The 25,245-nt window shown below is 55.3% G+C and overlaps 2 protein-coding genes and 1 non-coding gene across 3 annotated transcripts; 1 reads left to right on the forward strand and 2 right to left on the reverse strand.

Annotated features, from left to right (window-relative positions):
* Window positions 1-1,496: 1,496 nt before the first annotated feature.
* Window positions 1,497-6,612, reverse strand: LOC130029073 (keratin, type II cuticular Hb1). Its single transcript, XM_056119945.1, has 9 exons — window positions 6,241-6,612; window positions 4,898-5,106; window positions 4,242-4,302; window positions 3,585-3,680; window positions 3,245-3,409; window positions 2,876-3,001; window positions 2,414-2,634; window positions 2,096-2,127; window positions 1,497-1,669 (listed from the first exon to the last, which is right to left on the reverse strand). Exons 1-9 carry the CDS (start codon window positions 6,610-6,612, stop codon window positions 1,497-1,499), a joined length of 1,455 nt encoding a protein of 484 aa, XP_055975920.1.
* An 11,526-nt stretch (window positions 6,613-18,138) lies between these two features.
* LOC130029074 (keratin, type II cuticular Hb6) lies at window positions 18,139-24,842 on the forward strand. The gene is made up of 9 exons (XM_056119946.1): window positions 18,139-18,504; window positions 19,346-19,554; window positions 20,141-20,201; window positions 20,763-20,858; window positions 21,034-21,198; window positions 21,439-21,564; window positions 21,806-22,026; window positions 24,485-24,516; window positions 24,658-24,842. Exons 1-9 carry the CDS (start codon window positions 18,139-18,141, stop codon window positions 24,840-24,842), a joined length of 1,461 nt encoding a protein of 486 aa, XP_055975921.1.
* LOC130029389 (small Cajal body-specific RNA 11) lies at window positions 23,518-23,657 on the reverse strand. Its single transcript, XR_008793340.1, has one exon. It is a non-coding gene; the product is annotated as a small Cajal body-specific RNA 11 (non-coding RNA).
* Window positions 24,843-25,245: the final 403 nt, after the last annotated feature.

Raw genomic sequence — 25,245 nt, forward strand, 5'->3', positions numbered from 1 at the left:
GGCCATGCTTGGCAGAATTCAGGGTTTCGGCCTGGCTCTGTGCTTAGGGGTCACTCTGGGTACTGGGGCCCATCCGGGAAGCTGAACTTATCACTGAGGCTGGCCACATGCAAGGCAAGTGCCCTACCTGCTAAACTATTGCTCTTGGCCTCAGGCAGCAAATTTTTGGGGGGTTGTGGTTTGTTTTTTTAGCGTTTTACTCTAGACCTATAAGTACCGCTGGAGCTCCCGATAGCACAACGGGTAGGGCGTTTGTCTTGCATGCAGCTGACCGGGCTGACCCAGGTTCGATTCCTTCGCCCCTCTTGGGGAGCCCGGCAAGCTACCGAGAGTATCTCGCCTGCATGGCAAAGCCTGGCAAGCTCCCCGTGACGTATTCGATATGCCAAACACAGTAACACCAAGTCTCACAACAGAGACGTTGCTGGTGCCTGCTCGAGCAAATCGATGAACAACGGGAGGACAGTGCTACAGTGCTACTCTAGACGTGGACTCTGAGGCCCCTCGGGGGTAGGTACGTGGCCCGAGGCCCTTCCATGAGGAAGAAACAGCAGCGAGCCTTGGCCTGAGCAAGCTGGTTCCAGAGCGTGGCCCTTGTCTCCACACCACAACACCCCTTTGCTCTGACCTATTATTTTGTCTTTTATTAAACAGCCACCACAGGCCTCTACATTCCAACAGACCTTCATTAAAAAAAAAAAAAAGTAGCCATATCAAAGAGTTTTGGCAAGTTTCAGTCGTGTTTTTGTGTTCCCCTAAAGGAATCCTGCTGACTCACTCGGGCCTCTGTCTCCCACTTCTGCGCTGAGGGAGGCTGCCTTAAGCTCTGAGCCATCCGCCAACCCTCTCATTGGTCATCGATATAAAGAGGCACAGACAGGGCTGCTGCTGGGTGAAACCCTGGCTGCCTCGGAGAACGGACTCTCAGGAACCCCCCTGGACACGGGTGGAGCCCGGCCCTGGTGCCTGCACTAGGCCCTGGCTTCTTCATCTGCACCAAGAGGCCTTAAGTGTGGCTGCAGTTACCCAGGCAGGTGCCCGGCACAACTCTAGGTGAAGCAAAGAGCCCAGCAAGAGAGGGTGGAACCAGAGCCCCGTGCCCAGTTTTCCTCCAAGCCATGTGACTTGGGACCCTTCCAAACGTGGGCCCCTGGAGAGGGTAACAGAGATACAGACCAGCTCAGAATTGGCGACATTGATTTATTGAACACACAAATCAAGACAGAGAGGAACAGAGCAGAGAAGGAAGGAGAGAGAACGGGGGGCCCTGGCCGAGGAGGGGACCCTGGTCAGGGACACCCTGACCTGGAGTCCCCTTCCTGTGTGCGCCAAGGGGATGCCCTCCTGGGGTATCCTTAGGAGAGCCAGGAAGAGGCCGTCCCAAGGAGGAACGGGAAGTCAGGGCTGGGCGGATCTTACAAAGTGCTGGGGAGGTGGTTGGTGCTGGCCCCAGGGGGCCCCTCTAGCGGAGGGCGGGGGCTGGCAGGGCAGGGTCCCTAACATTTGCGGCAGCCGCTGGAGCAGGAGCCGCCTCCACAGGGCGCGCACATGCCCGTGCTCACCGCCAGGTTCCCGCTGCAGGGGGCGCAGCAGGCGCTGCCCGTCACGGGCCGGGAGCCCGACATGCAGATGTCCCCGCAGACGACCCCACCTCGGGAGCTGCTCACACCTGCGGGCACAAGGGCAGAGTCAGAACCCACAGCCCGACCTCCCCTGGGCTAAGGCACCACTAGTTAGGAACATTTTCTTTTTTTTTTTTTTTGCCACACCCAGCAGTACTGGGATCAATCCTGGCACGGTTGGGGCACCAAATGGGATGCTGGGAATTGAACCCGGGTCTGCCATGTGCAAGGCAAGTGTTCCTTTCACGCAGGAACATCTTGGTTTGACAATGCTAGGGTCAGCCCCCCTCCCCCAACCCCAGTACAGTCTTTCCTATTGTCTGACTCCAAATCCCTCCGGCTGTGATGCCAAACCCCTCTTTTAAGGGAGTCTCGGTGGAAAAAAAAAATAAGCTCTTTGCAAGTTCATCCATGCACGGAAAAATGGGTGTGGGCAGGGGTGGGGGAGGAGCCCTCCTGGACCCAGTACTTACAGACATTCACGGAGCCAACACCTTCACACAACCTGTGTGGGAGAGAGAGAGACAGGTGAGGATCACCCGGAGGGCAAGACAGAGATTCACAAAATTGCTTAGCCAAGGGGCCAGGAAGAGAGCAGGAATTACAAGAGAAGGTCTCCCAGTACACAAGTATTTCTGGCAAAGTCACACACACAGAAAAAGAAAAGCCAACCCCCAACACCAAACAGCAGGACAATCAAGGCCCACAGATCTTGTCCAGCCCAAGAGTCAAATGTCACGCAAGGCATCGTGGGTCACGTGGACCACAGGTAACACAGGGGAAGGTCCCACCTCTGCTCCTCGCCCTCCAGCAGGCGCCGGTAGGTGGCGATCTCGATGTCCAGGCCCAGCTTGGAGTTCATCACCTCCTGGTACTCCTTCACCAGGCACGCCATGTCCTGCTTGGCCTTCTGCAGGGCCTCCTCCAGGCCGGCCAGCTTGCACTTGGCGTCACACAGGGCCGCCTCGCCCTGCTGCTCGGACTGGGACACGGCGGCCTCCAGCTTGGAATTCTGAGGAAGGAAGGGATCGAGTGGACTGTGGGCCCTCTGTCCATTTCCCAGAGTGTCCAGTCCCTCTGCCCACTGGAAGCCCAGAAGCAGCCCCGAGCCCCTGCGGAGGTCACCCTCAGTGTCCCTCAGGGACACACCCCTGCTAACAGGAGAGCGGTGAGGGAGATCCGGACAAGGACACTCAGCCCAGGGCACCTGGCAAGCCCGCGGTCACTCTGGCCCAGGTCGAGATGACCCGTACCTGGCACTTGGCGTTCTCCACCTCGGCCGTGAGCCTCTGGATCATGCGGTTCAGCTCGTTGATCTCCTCCTTGGTGCGGCGCAGGGTCTCCCCGTGCCTGATGACGGTGGCCTTCATCTCCTCACACTAGGGGCAGAGGGGACAGAGGGGCCTGAGACTCAGGATGAGGTGGGGGGTGCCATCATCAGAACCCCCAGGTGCGTGTGCGGGTTGTGCAGTGCCCAGCTTGAGTGACTGTGTGGCAGCCCTGCCGGGAGCTGCCGACCCTTCGTCTTGCTGTCCTTAGGGGCCAGGGTCCCGGGTAAGAGAAGCCTTTCGCAGTCTGTGCTTCACTGCTGGCTGTGTGGGAGCCGGGCCCGTGCCTCTCACCTTGCTGCGGTACCAGCTCTCGGCCTCGGCCCGGCTGCGGCTGGCAATGTCGTCGTACTGAGCCTTGATCTCGGCGATGATGCAGTCCATGTTCAGGTCCCGGCTGTTGTCCATCTTGACCACCACCGAGGTGTCTGAGATGTGGGCATTGAGGACACGGATCTCCTGCAGGGCAGGGGGAGGGTCAGGGGGCTGCTTGTTGCGGGGCCCTCCCCACCCGTTGCTCAGGTCTCCAGCCCTGCCCCTTCTGACAGCCTCCAAGCTCATGGCCACTCCACGTCCACCTGCAGGTGGACACGGGCCCGCCGGATGCTGCCCAGTGTGCCTGGTCGGGCCTCACCTCCTCGTACAGGCGCCGCAGGAAGTCGATCTCCTGGGTCAGGGCCTCCGCGTTGGCCTCCAGGTCCGACTTGCGCAGGTAGGCACAGTCCACGTCCTGAAAGTGGGTCTCCTTGAGCTCAGCTGGCCCCGACTGTCACCCGGTCCTGACCCCTCACTCATTCTGGGGTCAGGGCGGCTCCACTGCGTCCCCATTCCTGTCTGCGTTCGACTGTGCAGGGGCCTCCCCAGACACCCCACCTTGGAGCCTTGGTGCTGGCCTGAGTCTCTTGGGACCCCCACGGAGACTCAGTCCCCGCTGCTCTTCATAGAAGGATCCACGCAGGCTTCCCACGGCCCCGTGTCCTCCTCTCTCCAGCATCCCTCATGTTTGACCGTCCCCTGTCCTCAAAGTTCCCACTGTGCGGGCTGGGGTGTGGCCACCACCTCAGGGCCCATGACACACCGCACCCCAAGACACAGCTGCCATGCACAGGCACCCCCATGTCCACCCCAGAGGTGGCCAGGCCACACTGCGCACACCTGGAGCAAAGCCCACCCTGCACCTTGCATGGAGCCATCCGAGCCTGCCAAGGCCACTGTCCCCGACCAAGGCTCCTCACAAGGGCTGTCCCTCTCAGGTCCCCATCCCAGGCCCGACCCCAAGCCAGGGTCTCACCTTCTTCAGGGCCACAAACTCGTTCTCAGCTGTCGCTCTCAGGCAGACTTCCTCCTCGTACCTGAGGCAGAGCAGGGCCAGAGGTCATGTCAGCAGCCGCCCGGCACCCACCCATGCCAGCCAAAGGGTTGTGGTCCCACCCACACAGCCAGGGCCCCGAGCCCCCTGGCCTTCCAGATGTCTTGGGATTGTCAGACCCGTCATGATAGGTTGGGGGTGACGGGCCATCTGGGCCTCAGCATCCCAGTGCCAGCCTCTCTGAGGTCTCCTCAGCACCCAGCACACTCAGGACACCCATGGGGGCCCAGCAGCCAGGCCCCTCCCTGTGTCTACCAGGCTCAGGTGTGGGGAGAAGGGCCCCAGAGACCCTGGCTCACACACTCGAGGCTGGGGGCACACAGAGTCAGCACCATCCCCCGAGGGAGCAGAGCCCCCAAGGGGTCTGGATGTCACAGGCTGGGCAGGATGGGACCCGGGGAAGCAGCAGTTGTGCCCACAGCACTCGGGAGCTGCTGGCCCCAGGGCCGGGGATCCCGGGGATCTGGGCCCTCATCCTGGCCAGATGCTGGCACCAGCCGCTCAGAGAAAGCTCCTGCCACGCAGAACCCTGCATCCTGCGCACCCCCCCCCCCCCCCAGCCTCCGTCCCACACTCACTTCTTCTTGTAGCCCTCCAGCACCTCCTGCACGTGGTTGAGCTCAGAGGCCAGCCTCCCGCTGTCGGCCTCCACACACTCGGCCTCCCGCCGCAGCGTCTCGATGTAGCCGGTGAACAGAGGCTCCAGGTTGCTCTCGCAGCACTTGCGGTTCTGGTAGAACTGCCACTTGGTCTCCAGCAGCTTGTTCTGCTGCTCCAGGAAGCGCACCTGCGTTGGGTGCAGACGAGGGGTCAGAGGGCTCTTCGGGCCCCTGCGCCCATGCTGGGGGGACCTGGGCCAGCGCGGGTGGCTCTAAGGAAACTCCCGGGCCCAGAGCTCTGCAGGCCTTGGGCGAGGGGCTCACCTAATGGGAGTGCAGACATGGGCCAGGATGGGAGAGGCAGAACCTGTCTGATCTCTCGGCGCCCTATCATGAGGGTGGGCATGAGGGGACAGTCCACTCTGGGCCTCAAACACCATGTCGGGGGACAGTGTTGGCTGCTTTGCACAACTGCCAAAGCTGGTGTGGGCCCTGGGCTGATAGGCCGTTGTCTGGCTCAGTCTGATGAGCCTCTGGACTGCAGGTGGCATCTGGTCTTGGCCCCTCAGAGGCAAATGTCCCCATTGTGGGCACACTTGGGGTGTCTGGGAACCCCTCAGCGAGCTGAAGCTATGGGCTCTAGGAACAGTGCTAAGCCCCTGGCCCCTGTCCTGCACCTGAGGCCAGTGCATACTGCTGTCCCCCACCGGACAGGAGAAACTCTGTCAGCCGGGAGCTGTGCAGAGCGGGAGGGTTTCTGAAGTATCTGCCTTTTTCCTCCAATTCAGGGTTTGTCTCCGTTTGCAATGCAGCCCTTTCCTCCCCGCTCTGCCCCTCTGCACTCTCAGCTGGCCTGGACAGCCCTGCTGTGCTCCTGTGTTGTCTGTCTGTCCCCTTGGAGTCAGCCTCCCGAATCTGCAGACTTTCTGCCTCATTTCTCCCAAGCCTCTGGTCTAATACTAAGTTTTGGTGGCGTTCAGGTGTGACATCATCGAGTCCTACCCAAAATTTGAACCCTAGACTTGTTTCTGTTTTCAGCTGTATTTCTCGTCTTCTTTGTAGATCTATATTCTTCCTGAAACTAACATTGGACCTTTGTCATGGTCTCTCGCTGGTTCCCACCCTGCCCAGGCTATGCACAGCGTATTTGTGCCAATAATCAGGGTACCTTGCCCTATCTTCTCTGTGTCCGGGATGAGTGTCCATCTCCTCCATCACGCTAGAAGTTCACCTGCTTCGCATCCCTGCTGCCCTTGTCTACTTCCCCAGTCCTAGCTAAGGAGGCAGTGGGGTTCAGGAAGGGTTTGATCAAGGTCACCCACCTTGTCGATGAAGGCCGCGAACCTGCTGTTGAGGCACTTGATCTGCTCCTTCTCCTCCTGCTTCACGCACTGGGCGTTGGGGTCGATCTCCAGGTTGAGGGGCGTGAGGAGGCTCTCGTTGACAGACACGGTGGTGATGCAGGGCGGGCTGGGCCCGCACACCCCCCCGGAGCGGTACCCGAAGCTGCTTCCGCAGGAGCCGGCGCGGAAGCCCCCGCAGACGCTGCGGCTGCCGAAGCCCCCGGTGATGCCTCTGTAGCAGGAGATGCCGCGGTAGGGGGCGGCCGTGATGCAGCAGCGGCCGGGCCGGGGCCCGCAGGCCGAGGCGCAGCTGAAGGCGCGGCCTCCGCAAAATCCTGATCCGCAGGTCATGGTGCTTCTGGAGAATTGAGTTGTGGGGTGCAGGAGAAGAGTTCTGGAGTCTGGGCTGAAACTCCAATGTGCTCCTGGAGGCCCTTCAGCCCTATTTATGCTGGACCGAAAAGGGGCTTGGCCATGCAGATGGAGTTGGGGCAATTTGTGCTTTATGGGCTTGGGCTGGTGGCCGGGTCCAACGCCTTTCTAGAATGTGCTTTAATGCTGGAGTGGCCCGCACCCTCCTCTGTGTATAGGATGCCAACCCCATGGGCTGGAGGGGCATTTAGCATGTTTCATCTTCAAAGTGCCTCGCCAGCAGGTGCTTGCTCTCATCTGAGGCTGCGGGGAGAGCAGGGCTGGGCAGGGCGGGGAGGCAGGAATGAGGCCAGGGGAGCAGAGCAGGCAGCCACGTGCTGGCGGGTGGGAAGGATGGGCCCCCCTGTGCGAATGGATGGGGAAGGAACCCAGAGAAGAAGGTGTTTACAAAGAACATCCAGAAGTTTCCATCCCATTGGCGCCTGCCTTCTCTGACATACATCTGGATCCTCCTGTTTCAGGTTGCCCAGAGATTTCTTTCCAGGATAGCATTGCTGGAATCTTATTATCTCATTCTTACTTTGGACAACCTGGCAGGCTACCAAATGTCACCTGCCCACACGGCAGAGTCTGCCAAACTCCTCGTGGCGTACCCAATATGCCAAATACCAGTAACAATGATGGGTCTCATTCTCCTAACCCTGAAAGAGCCTTGAATGTGGCACTTTTTAAAAAATCTCAGGGCTAGGACAAAGGAGACGTTACTGGGGCCTGCTCGAGGCAATCGACGAACAACAGGATGGTCGTGATCGTGATCGTGATAGCATTGTTGATAAAATACTGTCCCCCCTCCCCCATTTTGTATTTTAAAACTTATCACACAGGAGCCAGGGTTATAGTATAGTGAGTAGAGTGTTTGCTTTGTGTGCAGCAAGAGAAAACGGAAAAGCATGAGGTTTCCATGGTAGCAGCCAACATCTGAGTAAATATTTGTGTTTGATGATTTTTTTAACCTTTATGCTGGAGAGCTCGGCAAGCTACTGAGAGTATCTTGCCTGCACGGCAAAACCTGGCAAGCTACCCATGACGTATTCGATACGCCAAAGACAGTAACAACAAGTGTCACAATTTGTTGTGAGACGGTCCTGGTGTCCGCTCAAGCAAATCCATGAACAACGGGAGGACAGTGCTACAGTGCTATGCTGGAGTGATAGCACAGTGGGTAGGGCATTTGCCTTGCACGTGGCCAACCTGGGTTCGATTCCTCCGCTCCTCTCAGAGAGCCCGCAAGCTACCGAGAGTATCCCACCCACACGGCAGAGCCTGGCAAGCTTCCCATGGTATAGTTGATATGCCAAAAACAGTAACAACAACTCTTACAATGGAAACGTCCCTAGTGCCTGCTTGAGCAAATCGATGAACAATGGGAGGACGGTGCTACAGTACTATTATGAGAGTTTTACACATATACAAAAGTAGAAAGAAGAGTTTAAACCAGAGTTTCTCAAAGCTGGGTTCCCCAGTGGGTCCCAGGATATTCCAAGAGGGTCAGAGGTGAACATCACATAAATAAGGGGACACAGCCCCAGAAAGGGCCCACAACAGGACAGGGGCCCACAGGAAGGTAACAGGGCTGGAAAGACGCCACATTTGGGAAAGGCTGTTTTAAGAAACACTAGTTTAAGCAGTGTTTATTGCAAATGTTCTACCAAGGGATGCAGATTTAACTTAGCCATTAACACTGAGATATTTGCATTGACATTTGCACAATTCTTTGATTGTTATAGGATTATGGCGTGTAACCCTGAAATACTTCTATGTTTCTTAAGACTAGGATGTTACCATTTTCATATACAGGAAAATTAATAATAGTTCCTGAAATAATTTCCTAAATTATTTTGTTAGGTTTTGTTTTGGGGCCACACCCAGTGTTGCTCAGGGGTTACTCCTGGCTCTACACTCTTGAAAGTGCTCGGTGGACCATATGTGGTGTTGGGGATTGAACACATGTTGGCCGCATGCAAGGCAAGTGCCCTACCACTGTACTATTGCTCTGGCCCCTAGTATCCATTTATTATTGAATTTTTCAATAGCCAAAACACTGTTTTGCTGGGCCATTCACTGTGCAGCCCATTTGCTCACATGGCTGGGCCGTTTTTATAGGATGCGTGAATCCAGACCATTCCCACCATCACAGAGATTCCATGGCACAAAGCTGGACCAAAGACACAAATAGGTTTTTGTTTTGTTTTTTCCCCATTTGTTTGCTTGTTTGGTTTAGGGACCACAGGTGGCAGTGCTCAGGACTTACCCCTGGTTCTGCACTCAGGAATCATTCCTGGCAGGCTCGGAGGACCATATGGGATGCCAGGGATTGAACCTGGGTTGGTTGCTTACGAGGCCAACGCCCTGTCTGCTGTACTTATCGCTCTGGCCCCAGACATGATTAGGTTTAAGATACAAAATGTTGGGCAGTAGCACAGCAGTAGGGCATTTGCCTTGCACGCAGCCAGCGCGGCCGAGCTGGGTTCGATTCCTTCGCCCCTCTCGGAGAGCCCGGTAAGCTATCAAGACCTACTGAGACGTAACAAGAAGTCTCAAAATGGAGACGTTGCCAAACACAGTAACAGCAAGTCTCAAAATGGAGATGTTACTGGGCCCACTCGAGCAAATCGATAAACAACGGGAAGACAGTGTTTGTTTGTTTTGTATATTTTATAAACAATGCTCTACAATTCTTAATGTGCCTCTGCAGAAAACCCCAACTGTCAGGTTCTCCTATTATTGGGGACAGGAAACCAGCAGATTACTTGAGGACCGTTTCTTCTTTATAACTCCTCTGGGAAGCATAGATTCTATATCGGGAGGGGGCTATCTTCTTTTTATGGCCACCTACTCTCTGATCATTGTTACACACCATAAATAATCACCAATTCTCACACTGACCCTCTCAAGTATGTCCTATGACCACACATAAGGAAATGGAGGCTCGGGGAGGTCAAATAACTTGGCCAGACTCTCCCACCTGGTGGGCAGTGGTGCCCCGGACTGGGGGCCGCAGTGGGAAGCTTGTCACCACCAGCAACAACAGCTTCTACCTTTATGAGTTTCTCAAAATTGAAGAAGGCAGAGGCAGCTGCGAGAGGGGCTAGGAGTGGGGACAGACAGTATAAGGAAGAAGGACAGAGGCAGAGATGTTGGGAGCAAGGGAGGTGGCAGCAGGTACATGGAGGTTGGGAGGATCCTACAACCAAGAACTGAAGGAAGGAGATGAAAGCCTCAGCTAGCCCTGTCCATCTGGTTAGCTCGAGAAGCTGTGCTCACCCCAGCCGCCCCGGGAAGTAGAAGAGGCAGAGAACAGTGAGAACAATGATGGTGAAGGGCAGAGAGGCCGGATGGGCAGAGTACCACTGCTGAGGGAGGGGCGGGAGGGAGGGAAGGACGGAGGGAGAGCAGGGCCTGGCATGTCCACGCAGAAGGTCAAGGATCAGGCTTGGGGATGGGAGACAGAGGCTCACGCACGGCACCAGGCTCCAGTGGGGTGTGGCACCCGCTGTCACTTTATGTGTTTGGGGAGCTGGGCCAGCATTTCCGAGGCCCTTTATCCCCTCACCCGCAGGTCTGGGCCCTGCCCACAATTGAGCGGGGCAGCTCCCTGCCAGCCAGGTGGCCAGGTGTCCGCAGAGAAGCACCGTGAGTCAAGGTACAGCTCGCGAAATGCCCCTGTCCCCGGGATAACTCCCTGTAAAAATATCCTGCGTAGTCATGAGCTGATGACTCGTGACCAGCCCTGGCTAAGCAGTTTTAAAGAAGCGCCTGAAAACAAGACCCGCAGTGTCAAAGGGGACAGCATTTCGGTCAGCTGCAGGCACTAGTCGTGGCTGCTGAACTGATTCAGCCTGTAGGTTGTCTGCTAGTGCAAAAGCGTGGAGTGGGGTAGCCAAGGGTTGCCCTGCTGTGGCCAAGGCGGGGGCATGGGAGCTTTATGGAAGTTCAAATGGTTTGTACTGTGAAGCCTGTCGCTCACTGGGAGAATGTTTGGGGACGCATGTGAGGCCTTGGGGAAGAACTGGGGTGCCCCTGTAGTTCTTCCCGGAGCTTCCTGTGGACTTCATCCTGATGCACCCCTTTCCTACCTGACCTCCGTTTGGATCCTGGGTTTCATCGTTCCCTTGGTTTTCTTTCTTGGGGCCCAGTGATTCTAAGCTATCCAGGCCATCCATTTAGCAGAACAGCCCAAGGAGTAACGTTGCTGGGGGCCTGCGATGTCAGGGACCCCGAGGCTACCCCGCTGGCACCGGAGGCCTCCAGGGCCAAGCCTGGCATACTTAGGGTACATTGTGATCATGCCCAGCGTGTAACCCTCACCACTGTACCATCTCCCATCTCCTCCCGTAATTTTTTTTTTTTTGTGGGGCTGGGAGTTGGAGCACCTTGGGAGTGCTCAGGCTCTGTGCTCAGGGATCACTCCTGGCAGGACTCTGTGGACCATGTGTGGTGCCAGGGATGGAAGTTGGGTCAGTTACATTTAAGGAAAGAGTCTTATCGGCTGCACGATCTCTCTGACCTTGGTTTTATTGATTCTCTCTTGGTTTTCTTTTCTTTTTCTTTCTTTCTCTCTCTTCCTTCCTTCTTCCTTCCTTCCTTCCTTCCTTCCTTCCTTCCTTCCTTCCTTCCTTCCTTCCTTCTTCCTATCTCTCTCCTTTCTTTCTTTCTTTCTTTCTTTCTTTCTTTCTTTCTTTCTTTCTTTCCCTCTTTCTTTCTTTCTGTCCTTCTTTCTTTGTTCTTTATTTTTTTTAAATTTTGGGCCATGTCCTGAAATGCTCAGAAATTACTCCTGATTTTGTGTTCAGGAATTACTCTTGGCAGTACTCAGAGGACCATATGGGATGCCGGGATTTGAACCCAGGTGGTCCTACCGGCTGCACTATCTCTTTGGCCCTCTTGGTTTTCTTTCTGTGTGGCCTTACTAGCATGTTTAGAGAACCCACACTCCCAGTGATCCTCTGCCAGGAAGTGGGAAGTTCTGCACTAGGACCCAGGATATGGGGCCTTCAGGCCTGGTGGTGCCATTGTTAGAGACCTCCAGAGCAGGCTGATTCCCTGGGGATGGAATTGCTTTGTATGTGTACCTAATCCCCTTGTTATTATCCTGGGCCCTTCATTGATTTTCCTGACAACTTTAGATCCAATGTATGCATCTGTTATACTATATAGTGTTCAAATTTCCGGTTTCTGAACATCATACGTCGGCAGATTATGGATTCCTTCTGAACAATGTTCAACATCATTTGCTGGATAAAGCTCGTTTGTTTATACTGGAGGGTCTCATGATTGTTTTGGGTCTACTTTATGAGCAGTGCTGCCACAAATGTTTCTTCCTCTGATTTCTAGTTTATCTCTGCAACTTTTTTTTTTTTACTTTTGGGCCACACCTGGTGGTATCCTGGGCTTACTCCCAGCTCTACTCAGAGATAACTCCTATGAATGCTCAGGGGACCATATGGGCTGCCAGGGATTGAATCTGAGTCTGCTGCATGCAAAACAAGCCCCCTACCTGCCATACTATTACTTGGCCCTGAGTGTACAACAGCTCGACTAGGGCACCAGATTATGTTAAAGATCATGCAAGAGGTATATACTCAGTACTGAGAACTGTTTAATAAACCTTGTTCCAAACTTAAAAGATATTATCATCTCTGGATGTCCACTTTTCTCCACATCGTATGGTTTACGGACAGCACCTTTGCTTCAATATGTTTAAATCTAGTCACTCCGGCAGGCTTGTGTGATTATTCTAGACTTACAGAGCAGGGCACGGAGGCAAGGGAGATAAGAGGCTTGTTTTGGTAGTTTAGGTGGTGCTGGGGCTGGTGTTCAAGCTGGTGTACCTGATACCCTCAGAAGGGATCAGCATGTCTTCTTGCTACATGGCCACTGAGCCAAGATGCCTGTACATCCCACACAGGTAAGGCGTCCAGCATGCAACACCCACTGGTCTTTGCCCAGTGCTCTCCACATGCCCCGTCCAGTGTTCTAGAACAAGAGCATGCAGGAGGACTCTCCTGATCCGTGAGCTCAAGAGAAGCCCTATGTTCAGATCATAGACAAAAATATACCTGCCCCCTCCCCCCACACACTGATTGCTACAGATGTTCGGTTCCTGAATCTGTTCCAAGGGCTTGGCACACAGTAGGTGCTCAATAAATATTTGTGGAGTGAGTGAAATGAGTGCCAGCTGCATCTTTAGTGCTGAGTCAAGGAGCCACCAAAGCTTGGTGGTTAATTGCACAAAGCTTCCAGAAGGGAGGGGGCGGGGGCAGAGTGACGCTCTGCAGACGGTGGGCATTCCTGAGTGGGTGGGGGGAGATGGTGCTAACTCCTGAGGGGAGTCTAAAGGAGAGATCCAGTGAGTAAATGTGTCCTTGGCCGAAGTGAAGGCCTTGGCTTGAGTAGTGATGGGAGCCACGGGGAGACCCAGTGAATGGGATAAGAACGCTGATCCCGCGACTCTATATGGAGAAGATGATTGGTCTAAGATTATTACTCTCCAGGGCCACTTGGAAGCACAAGGACCAGCTGGCGTTGGAGAGAATGGGAAGAGCAGAAGGTTGGGTAGGGGTGTGGGCGTGACAGAGGGAAGAGGAAGGAAGTGGAGGACAAGAGAGAGGGTGGGAGGGGAGATGCCTTAGAGGAAATGGTTGGGGTGGGAAATCGGGGTGAAAGAAGAGAGGGAGAAGCATCCGTCTAGAGGGGCGGGGGAAAGGGCATGGCACTGAGTTGGACTCCCCTGACAAAGTGACATATCTGTTCCCACACTGGCCTTGGACGGGACAGGAGCAGGGCTGGACTGGCCCGTGGGCTCGCCAGGATCAGACCTCCTGAATGAGGCGCCACCTTCCAGCCTCTCCAAGACTGTGTGACCCCTTGTCCTCGGATGTGTAACAGGGAGTCGTCAGCCAGTGTCGGGCTGTCCTGACTCTGAGCAGAGCCTCTTCTGCACTCAGCAGCAGCAGCTGCCTGGGTGTCACAGAGACAGTCACTCCCTGATGCTCAGTTTCCCTCTCGGTGACAGAAAGCACCAGAGCTCGATTTAAAGAAAACGTTCGGGGCATTCCCTTTTGTTCTCTCTCTCCTTTTGGGTGCTGTGGTTTGCAAAAGAGGCATTGAGTGGCAGGGTGGGATGTGGGGGATGGGGGGTGGGAGGGATACTGGGAACACTGATGGTGGAGAACGGGCACCGGTGGAGGGATGGGTACTCGATCATTGTATAACTGAAACCCAAGCACAAAAAAATTGTAAGTCTACAACTGTACCTCATGGTGTTTCACTAATAAAAATTTTTAAAAAATGTAAATGATGGAGAATGGGCACTGGTGGAGGGGTGGGTGCTCGATCATTGTATAACTGAAACTCAAGCACAAAAATTTGTAAATCTACAACTGTACCTCATGGTGTTTCACTAATAAAAATTAAAAATAAATAAAAATAAATTAAAAAGTTTTAAAAAGTCTTGGTGCTTCCACACCCGTCAGCAGAGAGCATGTGCTCTTCCCAGTACACGGAAACCATGCTTATGTACTTCCAGAAAGAGGCGGCAGACATCAGCCCTGGGTCATGGAGCAGAATCCTAGCAGCGACATGGTCCTGCATCCCTGAACACTGCCTCCCCGATTTCTATGTTCACGTCCCCATCTCCTCTTGCACTGGGGCAGCATAGAAGGTCACAGTGGCAGAGCTCAGGGTCTCAGTGGACGATGTCCAGTACCGTGGGGGACGGAATTAGAGGCTTCGCGCCTGCACTGCCACTGTGTCACATCACTGGGTCCTGGAGTTCTCTTCTGGCTGAGATGTTGGAGCCAGGACAGAAGTTCTCCCAGCCCCCTGGACTCACTCACACAGGAGGTATTTTTTTTTTAGTAGTGAAACACCATGAGGTGCAGTTGTAGACTTACAAATTTTTGTGCTTGGGTTTCAGTTATACAATGAGCGAGTACCCATCCCTCCACCAGTGCCTATTCTCCACCACCAATGATCCCAGTATCCCTCCCAACCCCCATCCCCCCATCCCCTCCTGCCTCTGTGGCAGGGCATTCCCTTTCGTTCTCTCTCTCCTTTTGGGTGCTGTGGTTTATGAAAGAGGCATTGCGTGGCAATCATGTTCAGACTATAGTCTACTTTAAGCATGCTTCTCCCATCCTGGGAGGATCCTCCCAGCACCCTTTATTGGTGCTCCCTTCTCTATCTGGGAAACCCTAGTGTGTGCAGCCGGCCTCCAAGCCATGGAGTAAATCTCACAGGACGTATTTCTTGAGCACGGGCGGTGTGCCCTGGGAAGCATTGTCCATGAAGGATTTAAGTTAATTCCTCCTCTAGTCCTTCAGGGAGGCACTAAGGTAGGCGCTAGTGGAATCGAGACGGTATAGGAGTAGGAATTGGCCCATCCCATGAACCCTGGAACTTCAGGGCGGCTGGATCTGCAGCCCCACGGCAACCTCAGGTCTGTTCAATACCACAACAGCAGCAACAACAACTACTAATATGATTACATACACTCAGAATGTGTCAGGCTTTCCTAAGTGGTTTACATGGATCGACTCTTTTAATCCTTACAACAACTTTATGAGGTGGGGGGCTATTATCATCCCCATTCGACAAATCATAAAATGAGGTACAGAGAGGTTCAGTAATTGCCTGAGGTTACGCAGCTAGAAAGTGGAAGAGCTGGATTCTGAAACTCGACAGTTTGGAATCTGGGCCTGTGTCTTTGGGGGATGGGGTGGGAGAGGGGGTACTCTCAGGCAGTGCTCAGGGAGCCTGGGGGGTCACTCCTGAAGATAATTAGCTGATAGAACTTGTTGGTTCAGAGCTAGGGCTAAGGACATGGAGTTCCTTGGGGGTCTCCAGAGAGAGAGAGAGAGATACATTCAGAGGTGTTGGGGTTGGTGTGAGGTGCTGGAGTTTAATCTCTGGTCCTTGAGCTTTTGTCCAAATTGCTAAGCCGGCTTCTGACTTCTGGGCACGTAACGTTTGTTAATGTTGCTGTTTGTTTTGGAGTCACACCTGACAGTGCTCAGAGGACCATGCAGTGCCTGGGATGGAACCTGGCGTCCAGCAAGCCAAGGATGCACAAACCCTTTTGAGCTTCTCTCTGGCCTATGGGTCTGTATTAACTGAGATCCCATGATTTAAAGATTTTTGGTTGCAATCATGTTAGAAAAAAAATTTGCTGAGGATGTAAGTACACATCATCGATTTGCTCGAGCGGGTCCAGTAACGCCTCCATCGTGAGACTTGTTACTGTGTTTGGCATATCGAATATGCCACGGGGAGCTTGCCAGGCTTTGCTGTGCGGGCAGGATACTCTCGGTAGCTTGCCGGGCTCCCCGAGAAGGGTGGAGGAATTGAACCCGGCTCGGCCGGACCGGCTGAAATTTCTTCTTCTTCTTTTTTTTTTAAAGCCAGCAGAGCTCAGGGCTTACTCCTGGCTCGGCATTCATGGATCATTCCGGAGAAGGCTCAGGGGACCACATGGGGTGCCTGGCAGGCATTAAACCCAGGCCAGTTATGTACAAGGCAAGAGTCCTATCCACTATACTGTCTCTCCATCCCAAACCACAGTTGAAATAAAAGTGTTATAAAACATTATTCTTATGTGTATGATCCTCGTGGGTTTTTTTTCACTGCTTGATTTTGTCCTATGTCATCCAAAACAATTCTGTCCATTCAGATTCGGTCCCAACACGATCTTCGAGAGTAAGGAGGCTGTGAAGCTCCAGTTTCTTGATGCTTGTAGAAACACATGTTGTCTGTATTCTGGAGTTTTCTGAGCACATAAATACCCTCTAAGTCTCCAAGACAGGACTGGATGGGAACACTCTGCTTCCCAGAGAAACAGTGCTTCCCTCAGCTTATACTGAACCGCCAGTGTCTGGGGTTCTATGCAGTCCTTTTGGGTTCAAGCTCCGCATGAAAGATCCACACCACGGAGGCTCATTCTAACATGGTTGCAGGTTACTGAGAAACTTCTGCAGAGGGGAAGGGTGTTGCCTATGAGTAAAGAAAGCAGTTCTCAAGAGACTGATGGTGCAGAGATAATTTTTTATAGGACTCTGTCTAGATTGATTCTCTAATAAAAACAAATGATAGGGCTTCCCAGAAGCAGGCTGAAGGCTTCTTGGTCCCAGAGGAAACATGGATGTTTATGGTAAAGTTTGAACAAACCATCCATGCTCAGTGGCTTATTGGGCCTGGGCCATTCCTGAGATCGCTGGGCCAGTGCTGTGCTCCCAGGGTTCCATGGAACCCTTGAAGGGCTTCTTCTCTCAGTGGAGGCTGACCAATAAGGACAAAATATTGACCTATCACTGATCTGTATTCACATGGGGTAGGTCAGTAAGTGCACAAGCATATGTGTGTGTGTGTGTGTGTGTGTGTGTGAGAGAGAGAGAGAGAGAGAGAGATTTGTGTGGGGAGACGGATGAACAGAGACAGGGGACAGAGACAGAAATATGTGTCTAGGTGAGGGATTCGGCCCCAGATGTTGGGTTTTCAGGGGTATCTGAGTGAGGCTGTGAAGAGTGGGTCTTTGGAGGTACAAAACCAGGCTCTGATTAGTGTGGTTTGTTCAGATCAGGGGAGGGTATGCAGTGAGGAGTAAGAAGTGTTAAAGAAATAAAAGACAGGAATGCCGAGTCAAGGGCTTTGATGAGCATGAGAGAACCGGCAATATGATGACTTGACCCAAAATTTCTGGACATTTCAAACATCTTGAGCACGGGTACTTGAGCAACACCATTTATTTATAAAGTATTGATAAACGGCAAGATTTACAGCCGAGGACCCTGTGTGTGTGTGTGTGTGTGTGTGTGTGTGTGTGGTGTGCTTTCAATACTTTCCCCACTTACAATCATGAACAACTTTGTAACTGGGTATCTCATGGTGATTCAGTTACAAAATTATTAAAAGAAAATGCCAATACTCAAAAAACAAACGAACAAACAAACAGGCTCTGAGTGTGAGAGAAGCGAGTGCTCCGACCCACAAACCCTACACTGCATTACAAGCCTACACTCCCAGAAGCTCTAGGGCTGGCCCATCAGCACCGTGGACAGCGCCACTGACCTCACCCTGGACCTCGGAGGGTAGCAATGCCCTTTTGGCATCACTCATGAACCCATTTTCCAGTCCCTCACTTTGGCCAATTGCACTGGGGCATTTGGGGAAGGTGAGCTGGCCCTTTGAAGACAAAAATTGTGCAGTTTGGGGTAAAAGGCCATAAACATCTGGCCATGTTGGGTCCCAATTAGGGACATTAAGGGAGGAGCATCAGCAGCTAAGCAACCCAAGCCAATTATGGAGCCTAATTGCTCCTAACCCCACGGGTGCATCAGGCTTCTGGATATATAAAGGCCCCACTACGCCCGAGACGTAAACATTTAGTCCTCTTGGTCCTGCACTAGGACATCCAGCTCCTCACAGTTCTCTGGGCCCCAAAGAAACACCATGACTTGTGGATCATTCTGTGGCAGCTCCTTCAGCTGCGCCTCGGCCTGCGGGCCCCGGCCCGGCCGCTGCTGCATCACGGCCGCCCCCTACCGCGGCATCTCCTGCTACAGAGGCATCACCGGGGGCTTCGGCAGCCGCAGCGTCTGCGGGGGCTTCCGCGCCGGCTCCTGCGGAAGCAGCTTCGGGTACCGCTCCGGGGGGGTGTGCGGGCCCAGCCCGCCCTGCATCACCACCGTGTCTGTCAACGAGAGCCTCCTCACGCCCCTCAACCTGGAGATCGACCCCAACGCCCAGTGCGTGAAGCAGGAGGAGAAGGAGCAGATCAAGTGTCTTAACAATAGGTTTGCGGCCTTCATTGACAAGGTGCGTGGCCCTGATCACATCTGTCCTCAACTCCACGTAGACTCTCAGGCTAAGCTGTGAGGGTGAAGTAAGAGGCAGGAGACCTCACCGTCCAGGAGTTCTCAGTCAGACAGGACAGGCAGACAACACAGAGGCACAGCAGGGCTGTCCAGGCCAGCCGAGAGTGCAGAGGGACAGAGCTGGGAGAAAAGGGCTACCCTGCAGACGTGAAACAAACTCTGCATTGGAGGAAATGAGGAAATTGGCAGCTGCTTCAGAAACCCTCCCGCTCTGCCCAGCTCCAGGCGGACAAAGTTTCCCCTGTCCGGTGCGGGACAGCAGTGTGCACTGGCCTCAGGCGCAGGACAGGGGCCAGGGGCTGAGCTTGTCCCTAGAGCCCGTGACTTCATCCGGCTGAAGTGTTCCCAGACACCCCAAGTGTGCCCACAATGGGAACATTTGCCTCTGAGGGGCCAAGTCCTCTGTCCCCCGAGACCAGGCGCCACATACAGTCCAGACACTGATCAGACTGAGCCAGACACCGGCCTGTCAGCCCAGGGCCGGCACCAGCCTTGACAGTTGTGCAAAGCAGCCAACACCGTCCCCCAACATGGTGTTTGAGGCCCAGAGTGGACTGTTCCCTCATGCCTACCCTCACGACAGGGCGGAGGGAGATCAGACAGGTTCTGCCTCTCCCATCCTGGCCCATGTCTGCACTCCCATTAGGTGAGCCCCTCGCCCAAGGCCTGCAGAGCTCCGGGTCCGGGGGTTTCCTTAGAGCCACCCGCGCTGGCCCAGGTCCCCCCAGCATGGGCGCAGGGGCCCGAGGAGCCCTCTGACCCCTCGTCTGCACCCAACGCAGGTGCGCTTCCTGGAGCAGCAGAACAAGCTGCTGGAGACCAAGTGGCAGTTCTACCAGAACCGCAAGTGCTGCGAGAGCAACCTGGAGCCTCTGTTCACCGGCTACGTGGAGACGCTGCGGCGGGAGGCCGAGTGTGTGGAGGCTGACAGCGGGAGGCTGGCCTCTGAGCTCAACCACGTGCAGGAGGTGCTGGAGGGCTACAAGAAGAAGTGAGTGTGGGACGGAGGCGGGGGCGGGGGCGGGACGCAGGGGCCGCATGGCAGGAGCTTTCTCTGAGCGGCCGGTGCCAGGGTCTGGCCAGGAGGAGGGCCCAGATCCCCGGGATCCCCGGCCCTGGGGCCAGCAGCTCCCGAGTGCTGTGGGCACAACTGCTGCTTCCCCGGGTCCCATCCTGCCCAGCCTGTGACATCCAGACCCCTTGGGGGCTCTGCTCCCTCGGGGGATGGTGCTGACTCTGTGTGCCCCCAGCCTCGAGTGTGTGAGCCAGGGTCTCTGGGGCCCCTCTCCCCACACCTGAGCCTGGTAGACACAGGGAGGGGCCTGGCTGCTGGGCCCCCATGGGTGTCCTGAGTGTGCTGGGTGCTGAGGAGACCTCAGAGAGGCTAGCACTGGGACGCTGAGGCCCAGATGGCCTGTCACCCCCAACCTATCATGATGGGTCTGACAATCCCAAGACATCTGGAAGGCCCAGGGGGCTCAGGGCCCTGGCTGTGTGGGTGGGGCCACAACCCTTTGGCTGGCATTGGTGGGTGCCAGGCGGCTGCTGACATGACCTCTGGCCCTGCTCTGCCTCAGGTACGAGGAGGAAGTCTGCCTGAGAGCGACAGCTGAGAACGAGTTTGTGGCCTTGAAGAAGGTGAGACCCTGGCTTGGGGTTGGGCCTGGGACGGGGACCTGAGAGGGACAGCCCTTGTGAGGAGCCTTGGTCGGGGACAGTGGTCCTGGCAGGCTCGGATGGCTCCATGCAAGGTGCAGGGTGGGCTTTGCTCCAGGTGTGCGCAGTGTGGCCTGGCCACCTCTGGGGTGGACATGGGGGTGCCTGTGCATGGCAGCCATGCCTTGGGGTACGGTGTGTCATGGGCCCTGAGGTGGTGGCCACACCTCAGCCCACACAGTGGGAACTTTGAGGACAGGGGACGGTCAAGCATGGGGGCTGCTGGACAGAGGAGGACACGGGGCCGTGGGAAGCCTGCGTGGATCCTTCTATGAAGAGCAGCGGGGACTGAGTCTCCGTGGGGGTCCCAAGAGACTCAGGCCAGCACCAAGGCTCCAAGGCGGGGTTTCTGAGGAGGCCCCTGCATGGTCAAATGCAGACAGGAATGGGGATGCAGTGGAGCCACCCTGACCCCAGAATGAGTGAGGGGCCAGGACCGGGTGACAGTCGGGGCCAGCTGAGCTCAAGGAGACCCACTTTCAGGACGTGGACTGTGCCTACCTGCGCAAGTCGGACCTGGAGGCCAACGCGGAGGCCCTGACCCAGGAGATCGACTTCCTGCGGCGCCTGTATGAGGAGGTGAGGCCTGACCAGGCACACTGGGCAGCAACCCGCGGGACCGTGTCCACCTGCAGGTTGACGTGGAGTGGCCATGAGCTTGGAGGCTGTCAGAAGGGGCAGGGCTGGAGACCTGAGCAACGGGTGGGGAGGGCCCCGCAACAAGCAGCCCCCTGACCCTCCCCCTGCCCTGCAGGAGATCCGTGTCCTCAATGCCCACATCTCAGACACCTCGGTGGTGGTCAAGATGGACAACAGCCGGGACCTGAACATGGACTGCATCATCGCCGAGATCAAGGCTCAGTACGACGACATTGCCAGCCGCAGCCGGGCCGAGGCCGAGAGCTGGTACCGCAGCAAGGTGAGAGGCACGGGCCCGGCTCCCACACAGCCAGCAGTGAAGCACAGACTGCGAAAGGCTTCTCTTACCCGGGACCCTGGCCCCTAAGGATGGCGAGAGAAGGGCCGGCAGCTCCCAGCAGGGCTGCCATGTACTGTTGCTCAAGCTGGGCACTGCACAACCCACACTCTCACCTGGGGTTCCCGATGGGCGGTGACCCCCCATCCTGAGTCTCAGGCCCCTCTGTCCCCTCTGCCCCAGTGTGAGGAGATGAAGGCCACCGTCATCAGGCACGGGGAGACCCTGCGCCGCACCAAGGAGGAGATCAACGAGCTGAACCGCATGATCCAGAGGCTCACGGCCGAGGTGGAGAACGCCAAGTGCCAGGTACGGGTCATCTCGACCTGGGCCAGAGTGACCGCGGGCTTGCCAGGTGCCCTGGGCTGAGTGTCCTTGTCCGGATCTCCCTCACCGCTCTCCTGTTAGCAGGGGTGTGTCCCTGAGGGACACTGAGGGTGACCTCCGCAGGGGCTCGGGGCTGCTTCTGGGCTTCCAGTGGGCAGAGGGACTGGACACTCTGGGAAATGGACAGAGGGCCCACAGTCCACTCGATCCCTTCCTCCCTCAGAATTCCAAGCTGGAGGCCGCCGTGTCCCAGTCCGAGCAGCAGGGCGAGGCGGCCCTGTGTGACGCCAAGTGCAAGCTGGCCGGCCTGGAGGAGGCCCTGCAGAAGGCCAAGCAGGACATGGCGTGCCTGGTGAAGGAGTACCAGGAGGTGATGAACTCCAAGCTGGGCCTGGACATCGAGATCGCCACCTACCGGCGCCTGCTGGAGGGCGAGGAGCAGAGGTGGGTTTTGTAGCCAGTGTCTCTCCCAGGTCGCTGGGTTCTCAGGTGCCTCTCCCTCATACTCCCGGCCTCACCTGACTCCCGTTTCCAAACCTCCCCATCCTGCAGCTGGACAGGTAATTTGAGTCAGTCCTTGGGGTGTGTTTACAGCTCCTGTCAGTCCCTCCTGCCCCTGGAGGATGGGTGGGGGCAATAGCCAATGTGCTTCACAGGGGTGGAACCGGCTCTCATTCCTGATTCTGAGATGCACACTGAGTTGGGGTCCCCCTTTTTGATTCCTCTTCCTCGGGACCCTCAGGTCTGTGGCTTCTGTCTGTCACAGGACTCTGGTTGAGGTCACCAGGATGCTTTAGATAGTCTCGTAAACCCACTCCACTCTCTTAGATCATAGCCAGTCCCACTGTGGTGTTCCATTGAAGCAGGCAGGACCCGAGGGGAGACAGACAGCAGGACTTAGTTAGATAGACAGATAGCAGGACTTAGTAAGACAGACAGCAGGCACTTTGTCTGGGACATCGATGCAGAAGTCTGGGAACCTGCTTGCTGTTTGCTTTTTGCTGGAAGTGACCATATTCTTCCAGAAAGCAATAGAATACATACTACGAGCACAAAACCATACTAGAGAATTTTTCCCCTTTCCTCCATGCCCATCCCAAAGCCTCCCTCTGCCCAGTGAGACCCCTGGAACTGGGTGCAGGAGCCCAGTGGGTGAGAAACCAGAGGAAACAGCCAGCAAGATCCTGTGTGTAGGGGCCTTTGTACCCAGGCTTGAAATAGGAAGCCCTGGTCCTGCTGCTGAGACTGGGAGCAGTTCAATCATGCACAGGGCACTTCAGATGCTCTTGGTTGAGAGCCGGGTGCAGGGGTGGGGTTTCCTCTGTGCAAGATTCAGGTGGAGTTTTCTAAGAGAGTGAGCGGACCTTGAAAGGACTGTGGGAGCAGCACACAGATCTGGGTGAGCCAGTCCCCTGCTGCAGTGTCCTGGGGATGGCTCAGCATGGGGGTTCCCTGGGAAAGGGCCCGATGATGCGGGCCACCCTACTTCCCATCACCAAGCACACTCCTGCCACCCCTGCCACCCACCACACTCAGAAAGGCGCCTGCCTGCTTCTCTCTTGAGGAGACAGTTCTCTCAGAAGGAACCGTGTTGCAGTGGGAGGCCCTAATTTCAACCCTGCCTCTCACTGGTGCCTCTCTCTATTCCTGGGTCCCAGTTTCCTCCCCTCTGTCAAATGAGGACACTGGTGTAGGTGATCTCTAAGGCAATACTTTATTTAAAATTTTTAATTTTTAAAGAATTTTAATTTGGGGGTGGGGGTTGGTCACACCCAGAAGTGCTCTGGGCTTACTCCTGGCTTTGCACTCCAAGGTCACTCTTGGTGGGCTTCAGAGGACCATATTGGGTGCCTGGGTTCAAACCCAGTGAGCAGTGTGCAAAGCAAATGCCTTACCTGCTGTACCAGCTCTCCATCCCGATTTAGAAAATGTTTAATTTGGCTTCTCCTGCCTTTAAGGGCCAACCCCAAGCCCAGGACTGCCTTCCTAGGGTGAGAGCAAGATGGCTGTGTGGCCCTCTGACCCTAGGGTTCAGGACAGTCTCTGAGGCATTCAAAATAGACTCTAAAAGCCCATTCACTCATCCAACTGCTATTGATTGAGCCAGGCACAGCAGAATATAATATTAATAACATGATATTGATAGCAAGTTAAAAATTATTAATAGCACTATAAACATATTATTGAGTCTAAATATCAGTGAATATAATAGTACACTCCCCTTTGGGATGCTCTGATGGGAGCATCAGAGATAAGTTTTGGGAAAATGACTTAAAGGGAAGCCATGTATAACGGAAGCATAGGATGAACTGATTGAATAATGAGCATTGCTCAAACGAACAGGTTTCCTTTTTCTTATCAACACTATAACCAAATGACTTTGAATTGAGGATCTGCTGTATTATTTTGGACAGAGGGGCTTCGCAATGGGGAGGAAACGAGATAAAAACATCTGCCCTCCTAAAGGCACATTCTTGTTGCATGAATTCGAGCAGCTCCAGAAATGAGAACTCAGCCTCACAAATGCATTCACAGACAAGGGGAAAGAGAAATAGTGAAAGAGGATCCCTGCCTGCCCCTCACAGCTCAGCTCGTCCCAGCTTTAAACACTCTGGGGCAGCAGGCAGCTTCGGATTTCTTTCTCTCTCTCGGTGCAAAGTAGATTTTCCTGCTAATAATTTATGAGGGGAGGGTTTAGTAAATCTGAAGTTCGCAGCAGAAATCTGGGTCGGGGGAGCCTGATGCCCGAGGAATTCTGCCCTAGGAAGTCCAGTTGACTCCTGGCTACTCTAGGGTCGGGATCCTGCCTAGTGCTCCTTCCCCCTTGGCAAGTGCCCTGGAGGTGACCTTCCCCGGCCACCTCTCCCCGCGCTGACCTGTCTCCCCTCTCCTCTCCCAACAGGTTGTGCGAAGGCGTTGGCTCCGTGAATGTCTGTAAGTAGCTCTTCCCCTTCTCCAGCCGGGGTGGTCCCACTGCCTCTGGGGAGGGGACAATTTCGCGTCGCCCCCTAAGCTGCCGGGCGGTGGCAGGACCTGACACCTGTTCTCCCTCCCGCCCCCTCCACCTCATCCCAGGCGTCAGCAGCTCCCGCGGTGGCGTCGTCTGTGGCGATCTCTGCGTCTCCGGTTCTGCCCCTGCTGTCACCACCAGCGTCTGCAGTGCCCCCTGCAGCGGCAACATGGTGGTGGGCACCGCCTGTGCCCCCTGTGCCCCGTGCGGCGGGGCCAGCGCCTGCAGCGTGGGCTGTAAGAGATGCTAAGAGGCGCGGCCCCGCCCCCTCCGCGGCCAGGACCCGCCCGTAGCCACGCCCCCTACCAGGACACGCCCACACCGCCGCCCATCCAGGGAAGACCACGCCCACCGCCACGCCCCTCAGCAGGCGGGACCACGCCCAGCGCGCCCTGACCACGCCCATCTCGCCGACAGGCCACGCCCACCCCCGCTCTTCCAGCGAATCTGTCATCAGATTTGGCGAAGCGCTTTGCTCCCAAACGCTCCCTCTGTGCAACATCCCCCAGTCGCCCTTGGGCGGAGCTGGGGGCACCTGGGCATCTTTCTGGTAGCCTTTCCTAGCAGCCGATTTGCCGTGCTGCGGACTCCTTTCTGCTGCCTTTTGTTATTTTTGCTGGAGTCTTGGTCCTTCCTAATCCTGCCCTGAGTCT

This window comes from Sorex fumeus, unplaced genomic scaffold (genome assembly GCF_029834395.1).
Source record: "Sorex fumeus unplaced genomic scaffold, SorFum_2.1 ptg000042l, whole genome shotgun sequence".
Lineage (NCBI taxonomy): Eukaryota > Metazoa > Chordata > Mammalia > Eulipotyphla > Soricidae > Sorex > Sorex fumeus.